Source organism: Balaenoptera borealis, assembly GCF_965194805.1.
Source record: "Balaenoptera borealis genome assembly, chromosome: 1".
NCBI lineage: Eukaryota > Metazoa > Chordata > Mammalia > Artiodactyla > Balaenopteridae > Balaenoptera > Balaenoptera borealis.
Genome location: NC_138860.1, coordinates 153,901,150 through 153,913,355, shown reverse-complemented (window position 1 = coordinate 153,913,355; position 12,206 = coordinate 153,901,150). Strand labels below are relative to the sequence as shown.

General features: G+C 48.5%; 2 protein-coding genes across 6 annotated transcripts in view; both read right to left on the bottom strand.

Moving 5' to 3' along the window:
- The window catches only part of AGBL4 (AGBL carboxypeptidase 4), a 1,392,661-nt gene that overhangs the window by 235,375 nt on the left and 1,145,080 nt on the right, over positions 1-12,206 (bottom strand). The window lies entirely within an intron of this gene.
- BEND5 (BEN domain containing 5) overlaps positions 1-12,206 on the bottom strand; it is a 47,253-nt gene that overhangs the window by 23,415 nt on the left and 11,632 nt on the right. For 2 of the 5 annotated variants that reach the window (XM_082371357.1, XM_082371356.1), the window contains 3 exons: positions 9,844-9,931; positions 8,199-8,332; positions 5,693-6,077 (listed from right to left, as the gene is read on the bottom strand). In XM_082371357.1, coding sequence (XP_082227483.1) covers positions 5,693-6,077; positions 8,199-8,303 — 490 coding nt within the window. In that variant the 5' untranslated portion in view covers positions 8,304-8,332; positions 9,844-9,931. The remainder of the gene's footprint in view (positions 1-5,692; positions 6,078-8,198; positions 8,333-9,843; positions 9,932-12,206) is intronic. The other 3 variants (XM_082371355.1, XM_082371358.1, XM_082371359.1) reach the window with 2 other exon arrangements.

Here is a 12,206-nt window from a genome sequence, read left to right as displayed (position 1 = left end):
AAAGCCAGGGTTCAAAACTCCAGGATTTCTGGCCTCAGGGCCCATGCAGGCTTAGTCACTGACCACGCTCTCCGGCCTGTAGGTGGTAGGCATTAAGATATCCAACTTACAGAGGAGAAAACAGAGGCTGGGAAGGGTTAAATCATTTGCTTGAAGCTGCACAGTTAAAGAATTAGAGAGCCAAGATTTAGACTCAAGTAATATCTGCTGCCAAAGCCCGCGGTGCCTCCAGTACAGGGGAGAGCCGGCAGGAGGCATTGGCTGACGGCGGCTGCCTTTTCAAAGGCACTGTCAGAGACCCGTGCGCAGAGTCCAGCTCAGACCGCACAGGATTTTAAAGATCAAAGCTGGTATTTTAACGGACCTTGGACGGAACACAAGGCACGAGCCCAGAGGGGAACAGAGGTGATAGAAACCCAGCTCTAAAGAGCCAAGACAGATCTGCGGGCCACGGTGGCTTTCTCCTTCAGAAGTTTCAACTAGCTTGTGATCTGGCCGACAGGGACATTATCTCTTCTTTTTGCCTTCTCCTCTCTCAAATGGAGATAATAATCCTTACCTGGTCTTGCAATAAGGCTATCGGAATAGTCCAATGAGATAAAAATGTCGAGGTCTTTGAAGCCTGTGAAGCGTCTTGTACATGTGAATTACTGATATTCTTCTTCTTATCTACGCCTCTTCTGGTCAGAGCTCATCATCTCCACCTACATTCCCTACAAAGCACACACAAAATCCAAAGCCATCCTATGCCTCCCCCTGCAGCTACAGCATTTGCTCTGTTCTGTCTGGTGTACAGGGCTGTGCCCCGCCTCGGGCTGCGCGTGCATCTTGAAGGCAGGGATTCCGTCTCCTCCTCTACGTCACTCACAGAGAGCCCTTTCCAGCCTTAGTCGAACTAATGTTACCTGAATCACACCGGAACGATTTTAACTATCTAAGAGGTACTCAGAGTGCTAAAAGCTGAGGGTGACGTCTAAGCCTCGGTCTTTGACCTCTAAGAGCAAGGAATCTGGCTGAGGGGAAACCAAGACAGACGCTAGAGTTTACTCCTTCTGATACACCAGAGCTTTGCAACTAAGTGGCTTCCACTGTTCCGCTCCCCCTCATCCCCTTGGAATTCTCGGAGACTGCCAAGCCCTGGCTTAATAAACACCACTCTCACTCTAGGCTCATGAATGTTTTACAAAGGGACTGTCTTTCTATCAATATATTTCCAGCACCTAACACAGTCCTGGCACAATGGATGCCCTTAAAGATGATGAATGAATGAAAGAATAAATGAATGGACAGACACACAAATAAATCTGTACTTTATAAAGTAGAAGATCTTCATGCTTTTTGTGTCCTCAGCACTTATTTCTTTGGGAGAAGGCAAACAGGAAAGGGCAGAAAAGGAGAAAGAGACTGGCGTTTATTGAACACTTACAATATGCTGGTCACAGGGCTTTATTCTTTACATATGCTTCTTCCTTTAATTTTGACGCCACGACAGAGGCTCCCAGCGAAGGGACTCTCTGGGTTAGAGAGCGAGGTTCCTTCCCATCAGAGAGGGCTGCCTCCCATGCTAAGATTGTACAAAAGGAAAGTTCTACTTTACAGAGAGATGTCCTTTGGGAGGATTAGGCTGGGGGGTCACCCCCATGTCAGTGACAATGAAGTCCAAGGGCGAAAGAAGGGCATGTGGGCAAGGGCCCAGAGAGAGGCTCCCAGGACCAGCTGTCAGGAGACCCCTGGGAATAGGCTTGTGGCACTTTCTGGGCTTGTTTCCTCATCAGCAACGTGAGGGCAACACCCTATATCCTGTCTAAGCTCGTTCACAACTCCAAGGCTCCATGTTCTAGAGAATTTTTTCTGTTAAATCCATCTTGTGTTTATTTGTGGAATGAATGAAAGAATGAATACTCAACTGAAGAAGTGAGTCGTCCAGCGAAGTCTCTCAAACATCTTCTTATACCACCTTGCTGCTGCTGCTACCCTTCTGCCCCTACCCTCCACCAGCTGCACCATTACAACTCCTGGCTGGTAGAGGGCCTGCTCGCCACTCCGAGGTGCCCCTCGGGCTCAAGAGGCCAGGCTCTTGCTCTCTGCCCTCTCCCATCTACAGCCTGTAGGATCCCAATGCCTGGGAGTCAGCAATGATTCTTTTTAAAACTGAGCATCCCTGACCTGTGGATGATCCAGCACCCAAGATGGACAAAGATCCTTGAGATGGGGCCCCTGGCGAGGTGGAAGGGGGAAAATACACAAGGGGAGGCCTCTAAGAGCAATGCTTGAGCCAGGCGCACGAGGGGCAAGGACGGTGCAGCCCAGGCTGCGCATCAACCCCAGGGTGGAATGTGCTGCTGAGAATCAAAGAGGGTCTCTCAGTCCCTTTCTGCCTCTTCTCTGCCTTGTTATAGGTTTCTTGCGGGTGTGTACAGTGCAGGAGCCATTACAGCAGGGGATGTTTTCCCAGACTCAATCAGAGAGCCTTCCACCTTCAAATGTTAGCCCCTTCCCCAAAATTCAGTACACTGCATTTCAATCACATGCTTACATGTTTACCTCCATCACTACGCCCTCCCCAGCTTCCAATGTCTTAGTCTTCTTTGTATCTCCCCAAGTTCCTAAGCTCAGAAAGCACGAGGTCAATGTGAGCTGACCGACTGAATGAACAAATATGTACATAACTCATTTTCTCTTCTATAATAGAAGACCTTGAGAGGCAGAGAAGTTGGTTAACCTACTCAAGGTCATACAGCCAATTACTGGTTAGGAGAGTCAGAGTTAAAAACCAAATCAGTCCCTGTCTTAGCCCCTCCACTAAATGGTATGAAAATGGAGCTAATGGTAATTCAGCATCAACAGAATGCCAGACAGTATGCTGTGTATCCCTAGGCTGTGAGAGGGGTATTATTATTTCCATTTTACGGATGAGAACACCAAGTCTCAGAGAGGTACCCTCTGCCTAGATTGCTCCTTGCTCTTCCCACCTACTCACCCCTGCCTGGATAACAAAAAATGCATCCTTCAGGCTCCAGCTTAGAAGTCACTTCCTTCAGGAAGCCTTTCTTCCCTGATCCCCCAAATTTGGTGGATGCCGCTCCTCTGCTGTCCCACAGCAGAGCTTCATCCCTGTGCTGGCACTGTGTCAGTGGCTGTCTCCCGTATCAAGCTTTGAGCTCCTCAAGGGGAGTGGGCAAGGGCGGTATCTTGAATGTACTGAACTTTAACCACTAGGCAAAATGCCTGGCACACAGCAGAGACCAGTAAATATTTGTGGAAGAAAGGAGGGAGGAGGGAAGAACGCAAGGAAAGAAGGCTCCCAAAGCCACAGAGTTGGGAGGTGGGGAAGTTGGGTTTGAATCCAGGCCTGTCTGGTTCCAAAGACTAGACTAGACCAGACTAGACTACATCCATGAAAACATACAAACTCCCCTTAGAGTAGGGAGCCTTTTATTACACTCTTGTGGATTCATCTTAGAACTTGGCACATTATCATTCTCTGATTAACAAGTACTAATCGATGGACTTTAAGCTTTCACAGGTCACGGACAGCAGGTGTGATTTTCTGGGACACCCATGGTCCCTGGAGCAAAGGGCACCGCACATGGTGGGTGCTTAACGCATACTTGTGTCTTGAGCTGATTTATAGTCAGTCCATCCCACTGTGATGACGATAGTGACTTGGATCAGAGAAGAGACAGCCATTGGCCCTCAAGACGGCATTCAAGGCCTGTGGGGTGGGAGTGCCTGGAATGATCAAGACACTGAAACTATGGTCGGGGCCAAGTTTGTCTAAGTGTTTTGAGACTAAAGAGGAACATGCTGATACAAAATGCAGTGTCTTACTGCCCCAGAGGGTTAGGAGTGGCTTCTGGAGTTTAAACTCAGGTCATCATCATACAGAACAGGCAGTTTCCCTGGGAGCTGAAATAATGACGTGGAGAGTTTTTGTTATTAGTATGCTTTGTTCCCCTCCCACCCTCCACCCCAAAGAAGTTTACAGAAGGCGTAGCATACAGAGTGCAAGGAAAATAAAAATTATTCATCCAAAGACCAGGAAACACTTTTTCTCTCTGAAAATCTCAGTTCTCTCCTGCCTCCCACCCCCACTCCAAGATCAATACAGTTTTCACACTTTTTTATAGTTAGAGTTTCTCTTTGAGATTTTATTTTGATAAAAAAATTTTAGTAAGTTTTTACGTTGCACACCACGTGTGACCTCTGGTGTCACTGGGTGCCTCTAGCGGCTATGATTTGGGAGAACGGCCAAGGCGGAGTCAGGGGGTGGGGACATGACTAGCCTAGGGGTCGGGGATATGGTTTGAGGTGAGCTCTGCCTTTGCCTCCCCAGGTGACTCTGCGTTAAGTCCCAACCTCAGCTTCCTTCTCTGCGACAAGGGCATGAAAAGGCCTCTTGACCGACTCCCTAGGCCACCCTGAAGATCTACTGAGGCACTGCCTTGGGGACATACTCTAGGTAGTAAAAGGTACCTGTAAATATAAGTAAGGTGGCACTTTTATCTAAACATCAAAGAGGAATGAGGCTTTCCATGTCAATCTGTTATCCAGATAACACAAACCTTCCTTCTTGAGTATAAAATTGTATTTGATTTAAACTTTGGGGATGGCACTTGTGTTTCTAGACTAGTCTATTCCTTTTTTGAAGCAAAGAACACTGATGCAGGCCTATTAATGACTGTCCTCAGGGGACGTGGAAGCTATGAACTTGTGTTATACTGATTTGCTCAATACTGACTGGCCTCTATTTTTTACAGTCCTGGATTCTTGTGTTCTGAAAGAGCGTTTCTGTCTTTTCCTCTCAGGTAAGGAGTCATTTCTCCCTGCTGGCAAAGCTGCTCCCTTTCAGATTTCCCTTGATTCCTGCTTCTAAACCACGTCAGATGTGAATATCTAAAAACCTAGTTTGTTAAATTCAGTTGCAATATAAGAGCCTATCAAGTTCTTCTATGAGCAAACCTGAGGAGTTTTATACATCTTTCTATTAATCTAAGGTCGTGTGCCTCTCTGCTCAAAACCTTTTTAATTTTTCTCATTCCTACCAAAACAAGTCCAGACACCCCAGGCTGGTACAGTTTTCAAGGCCTTCAATCACCTGTTCTTAAACTACAGTTGCAGTCTCTCTTCTTAACACCCCAGTGAGACTGCTGCCCTCTGCTTCCTCTTGTGCCTTGAAAGCCCGCCCACCCTTCAAGGCCCACCCCCTTCCCGAAGTCTCCCTCAGTTACAAATAACCTCGCTCCATCCTTTGAACTCTCCTGTCATCTTATCCACATCTCTCCTGTGGCACTGATCACTTTCTGACTTAAAGTAAGACATTTTCCAGGATGCTGTCTAGCTCTCTTTACTATCCTGAAGCCCCCTTGGAGAGGCTTCCTAGTACCCCTGGTCCTGCCTCTTGCCACATGGATGCATAAATGAGTGGTGGCAAATACGCTGCCAGCTCTCGTTCTCTGAGCCCCATTTCCTGACGTTGCCCGCTGTGCTCTGGATAGCTAAGGCTGCTGCACGCCCAAGCTCCTGTCCGGTTCGCTCCAAGAGGGGAGTGGCTCTCCCTTGGGGTAGCTCTGCCCTTCCCTCACCTCAGGGACGCTCGGCCTGCCTCTGCCCGCTGCCCTCCCGGGAGGGGAGCGGCGCGCGCCGTCCGCCCGGTGGGGAGGGGCAGGCGGCCCGCGGCGGGAGCACTCACCGCTGCCCAGCCTCAGGAGCAGCACGTCCTGCAGCCTGCGGTTGAGGTCGCGGAGCTCCTTCGTCTCGGACACCAGCGCCCCGTACTCCTTGAGCTTCTTAGCCTGCTGCACCAGCTGCCTGCGAGTCCGCTCCAGCTCCTGCTGGAGGTGGCGCATCTCCTCCTGCTGCTGCTGGTAGCTGCGCAGCAGCTCCTCATACAGAGCCCGGGGCACGCCGGCCTCCTCCAGACTGTCCATGTCCTCGGGGCCCGGTGAGGCCTCCACGAAGACCTCTTCCGGACATGTGCTGTGGCCCAGGCTCAGGCCGTTCTGCTTCTCCAGCCGGGCCACCACTGCCTCGATGCTCTTGTGCGCCGCTTCGCTCGGCTTCCGCCCCTCGGGTCTCTGTGTAGGACAACGAGAATCAGTTCAGGCAAGGGCAGCTGGGACTTTCTTGGACTGCGGCTCAATATTTCCCCAGACAATCCTAGAATCACAGAACCACAGAACATCAGTGCTTGGAGAAACTTGTGCAGACACATCGTCAAAGCCCTTCACTTTACAAATGGGGAAACAGAGGTCCAGAGTGGGGAAGGGTCTTGCCCGAAGTCACACAGTCAGTTAGTGGCAGAAGCAGGACTCTGGTTTCCCAGGCCAGCACTTCTTCCATTCCATCACTCTGCCTCTCGGGTGCATATTAGATCATGACTGCCCTCCCCAACTGCCCAGCCTCCCACCCTACCCACAGGGCCCAGGCAGTGATTTGCTCACAGGGAGTATTCAATGTGTATTTGTGGAGAATCAGTAACAAATCAGGCCAGGCCTAGCCATCCCAGGGGAGCCATCACTCAAATCTCTTCAACAACAAAAACATAAAAGCCCCTTCCCCCTGCTCCCCCCCCCCCCAAAAAAAGGGCATTCCACCAAGTAAACTTTTCCTCAAGAATGCTGCAGTCGGGAAAGATGCTAAGGACTCTAATCTAGGGCAGGAACCGGGTCTTATTTTCTGTTTCTCCACTGCCTACTCAGAACTGGCACTTGGCAGGGGCTGGATAAATGTTTACGTAACTGAAAAGTTCAAAGAACGCTAGCACTGGAAGGTTCTTTCTGTTTAACTCCCTCATTTTACAGGTGAGGAAACTGAGGCTCAGAGAGGGGAAGGACTACACTCAGGGTCACACGGTGAGCTACAGAGAGACAGTCAGACCCAGAACCTGAAGCCCGACTTAGCGCACTAGGCTCCTTCCCCCACATCTGTTAGCCTCTCCTTGGACTCTGGCCAAGTTGAAGCTCAGCAAGAAGTGGATACAGAGAGGACAGTTTAGTGAGAAGAGAACTATCTAGGACTACCCAGGGGTTGGGGTTTCAGCTGCCTGAGGAAATTCCAGCTCAAGTGGACAAAGCTCCCACTGAGGGGAAGTGGGAGTTATAGGACCAACTGAATTCTTCACCCAGTGCAGGAGGGCTAGGAGCTCTCCTGACTCCCACTTGTGGGAGATGCAGATAACTGGAGATACCAGATTCCAGCCAACTTAACTGTGTCAGGTCAAGCCTGCCTTAACCTCTCAATAAGTTCCTGAAAATTTTGGAAAAAACAAAAAAAAACATGACTCTGAGATTAGGTTACATGACAAAATCCTATCCTGTCATTTAGCCACTGGGATAAAGTGCTGCTAGTAGTCTAGATGAATGTATTCATTAAAATTGCAATGATCACTTTGGATACCCGTATGCATCACTACACTGTGAGACCACTAAGGGCCATGACTATGTCTGTCTAATCTCTATGACCCCAGGAACCAGCAAAGGGCCAAGGCCCATAGCACGGGTGCAATGAATGCATGAACTAAACTCAACTGCATCTTTTGGACTATGCTTTGGGGATGTCCTTGGCCTGTGTCCAAAAGCAGACTGCAGTCAGTGCAGAAGGCATCCCTCCTCCTCCTCCTCCTCCTCCCTTCCTCCAGGGCACCCATCGTACAGAAAAAAACATCTGGCTTATTGAACAAGATATTCAGCAGGCTTACAAGCGAAGGCTGGAGGAGACCAACTAGGGCGCACACCAAAGGAAATGCAACCTCATGCAAAAGTTTTCTTCCAACCCAAGGTCACATTAAAGCCCTCTGTCTGAACCTGGCGCACGCCATCTCCTCGTGAGGCCACCCTTAGCTGTTTGGGGGCAGCCTGATAGTGACTGGCTCTGAACTGCTGCCCAAGAGCAGCCATGTTCCTGGAGCCTAGCAGTGACCTCTCCGGAGCTGGAGGCCCGACGGAAATGCACCATTCCCAACCCTCAGCAGCGATGACACTGCACAGATGGTACAAACAGGACAGCGCTCCCTGGGAGTCAGCCAGCAGAGCAAACTCACACTAGCCGTCCCGAGCCTCTCCCAACGCGAAAAAGTCATGGCCTGTGACACCAGGGGGCATTTACATGGGCAGAGGAGGCCAGACTGGAATTCTTTAGCTGTAAGAAATCTGAAACTGCTGCCCCATACTTCCAAAGAAGAGGAAAGATTTTGTTACCTTGATGTGTCTAAGCTGTAAATCTTCTTCCCCATAATCTTTAACTTCCCCATCTTCTTCTACATGATTGAGAGAAAGTTTGGGGATTTTTATTTTCTTCTGCATCACACTGTTTTCAAGGTCAGATTTGTCTTCTAAAATGCATATCAAGAGAATAAGGTTCATTATGAGTCAAAATGCTCAAAATGCCCATAACCTCAAATACTAGAGAATGTCTGAGGCCAGACCAGTTAAAGAGGAAAAGCAAACAAACCCAAGACATGTTCCCTTCTACACGCAGGGCTCCTAGTAGCAGCAGTGCAGATCAAACTCTAGGCTCAAGGGTATACGCTAAAGGCACCACCATACAAAGCGTTGAAATAGCACCCAGTGAATTTGCTGAGGGGTTTCCCTAAGTATATCTTCAAGGGTGGCCTTTTATGGAATTCTAGAATCCTGGAACTGGAATGACCCTTAGATTGCTATCTGGTTTTAACTTAACTAGCACATGAATCCCTCAAAAACCGAGATATTTCTAAGCAAATGATCTCCTAGGAAAACTTGGTGGGTTTCTGCCGGCTCAGGTACTGATGATCATGAAAGGATGACAGCTCTTGTGGAGATAAAGCCTGAACTGGAGCTGAGGTAGAGCCTCCCCACAGCCCAGACACAAGACAGGCTGAGTTAAGACACATATAGGAAGAGTAACTAGCAACATTTACTGGTATCAGATAATGAAATGACAGAGTTTAGGGGGTCTCAGTGACCAAGTGGCCCAACTCTCCCATCTTACAGGTGAGGATGGAAGGAGCGTGCCCAGGGTGTGAGTCTGAGGAAGAGGCAGGAGTAGGAAACAGGCCTCTGGCATCTCACCCACTGCTTAACGTGTGATAACAACACACACTGACGTGCATTACAAACTACAAAAGTGCTACACAAATACAAAGGGACACTACTTCTCCTCACTTTCTTATTCTTTAAACTCAACTTCAGATCATCTGAAAGAGAATTGTTTTTCTCTTGCACAGATTTCAAACTTTACTTCCCAGACCTGTCTCTCACTGTAGATGTCAACAGTAAACATTCAAAGAGGAGAGTTCCAGAGGTAGAAACTCGAACATGCTCTGGAACTGGCCCTTGTGGTAAATACTTTGGGGTCCTGTTTTCTGGGCCTGAACTGGGACTCTGGGAATTACTATTTCTTACTCCTCAAAGGTTCCCACTGCTGCTATACCTTAAATGTAGTTTGTAGCATGTTGCCCAACGCTGGATGTGGTACGTGGCCAGGGAGTGGTGAAGTTCAGTCTCTCAGGGTCTTTACGTGTGAGTGCGCGTGCACATGTATGTGTGTGTGTTGAACATGCTCCTACACTTCCCCCAGTGCAGGCTCCTCTCCTCACAACCTGTTGGCAAAGTTGAAAAGGAAGCTTGTAAGCACCTAACTATTCCGGAATGTAGTCAAATGCCAAATCTTCCTAAATGTCTCTTAGGAACGGAGCCCCGGCTGGTCAAGGGTGGGACTGCAGCACTAGAGAGGCCTCGGTGTGGACCTCAGCTCTGCCGAGACAGGGCGAGGAGGGAGCAACCAGGCCTTAATGGCATGACCTCAGGTGTCTCCTCTATGAAGAAGTGTGGGGACGATAGCGACAATGCTTCACACGCTTACCACACAGCACGGCTGGTGCACACTAGGCACTCGATGAACAGGATGTCAAAACTGGCATTATCAACAGGCTCAGAATCGTTTTATTTCCCTAAGCATAAGGTGGATAAAGATACAATTAAAATAAAAAAAAACAAAAACAAAGGAATGACTGAAGAAGGGTATCTAGTGTAAGGGAAATGCCCAAAAAAAGAAGAGGTGGTCTTGTTAACAACCCCTCCTGATCAGAGATGAAAATGCCCTTTCCCGCTAGCGGAGCAGCAATCCTAGGCTTCTAGTTTCACAAAAAGGCCAGTTCTTGTTCCTGTTCTCTTTGTACCTATAAAATACACCCAATGAGTTCGGCATGAACAACAGCAGGGACCGTGGTCTTTCTAAAAGAGCAGTAGCTCACCTCCTATAAATCACTGTCCATTCCTTCTAAGTCAGAAAGTTGCTAAAATGTAAAACCTAAAGAAGGTGCTCCAAAGGAAATTATCTTGAAATGGGATGGGCGGGTGTTTTCACATGTGAAAAAAGAGGGAGAGAAACTGAAAGGGATATAGGGGATGACAGGGTGGGGTTAGGACTTCTGAATGTGTTGAGGCAAAGCTCCTGGGTTAGTCTTCAGTCTGACAAGGTCAAGGGCAAAACTTTGAGATGCAGCCACCGAACTAGAAATGACAAGCTATGCTCTGCCTCCCTGAGCTGAAGCTCTGTAGCTGAGAATCGTGCTGGCATGGAGAGAAGCAGTCATTCAGACTCACAAAACTGGGCAATATTTCAACTGAGAGCGATCCTCAGATCATTTCATTTAACCCTTTCGAAATGGAGACGAGGTTCCAAATGGTAAATCCACACATCTGTCTGCTCAACCGTCAGGCCCAGGGATACAGGGGGGGCAAGACAGGCAGGGCTCCCATTCTGGTGAGCGTATCACTGCGCAAGGTCACAGAAGGTAGTGTCATACATGAATAGCATGAGAACTCAGACTGTGCAACCAGAGTTCAGAGCTTTTCCTCCCAAGCCTCCGATTAACATTTACTGAGAATCTACACCTGCAGGATCTGGCTGGGGCCCTGGGGCACTGAGAATGAACACCTGGTTAGGGGACACAAGATAAAGACCCAGAAAAAGAAAAGCCCTCAAACAAGACTGAGATAAGATCTCAAATACTGAATGTGAATAAGGGGAAAGTAACTGCTATAGGATCTTGGGGGCAAGGGAGATCACTCTGGTCAGTGTAACCATGGCAGGCTTTTGAGAGGAAGGGCCCTTTGAACTAGACTCCTTACTTACAGGGTGGTCTTGAGTAACTTAATTTACTTCTCTGATCCTGTTTCCTAATCTGTGACTTGAAGTAAATAATTGCTACTCACATTGCCAGGATGCCGTGAAGATGATCAATTCTGCGTGTTAAGAACCTGAGCGGAGCGAATAGCACTTGGACCGTCAGTGTACATAAAAGGATAGCCATTTACTGACGGCAAGAGGGGTAAAGGACAGAAACCAAAAAAGAAAGATTGCAAGAACATTTAGACCGGAATGGTTACAAAAGATGGTTCAGTTATAGGCAGGAAGAAAAGGTGAGAAAGAAAGTTAAGGTGGCTGGGGCTTGGAGAATAATTGGCCTTGAACGCTAAGGTAAGAAGAACTGAGGTTGAGCCTGCAGGTGTGGAAAAGTCAGACAGCCTGGATTCCAAGTCCAGTTCTGCTACGTGGTAGGTGTGGGAAGTCAGGCAAGCTGCTGTGTCAATGAGCATCACTGATCTCTTTCTGTAGGAAGGGAGGTAGAATATTGACCTCAAGTGGGATCAAATCAGCTGAGTAAATGTGCCTTGAAGGCAACAAGAGTCTGGTACTTACAGCAGATGACAAAGCTCAGCAGAGCCTGCGGTTGGCCCAGGGCTGCTGCAGGCTTGCCCCTGGAGGTGGAGACCTACTCAGCCACCTGACTTGAGAAGGGAGACACTTGAGAGAGCCTTACTCCCCATATGATGACAGGAGCCCAACTCCCACCAGCTGTACCCAAAGCTCCACGCCCCCTCCATCTAACTGGAATGCCCCCTCCTTTCCTTTCTGTTTGACAAACTCCACCTAACCTCCACTCAGCTCCTCTTTCCTCCTCTAAGGTCCCATTACACCTTATACATACCTTCTCTGTAGCCTATTTTCTTACTATGTTGCAATCACCTGTTCTGAGGTCTACCTTTCCCACTGGAGTGTGGATAACCACAGGGCAGGGCCCATATCACAGGCTTGGCCATACAGTATAGGGACTCATCAAAAAAAATGTTTAGTGAAAGAATAATATAAAGAGGCTATACCAGTAAGCATATGAAAAGATGCTCAAAATCATCAGTCATTAGGGAAATGCAAATCAAAAA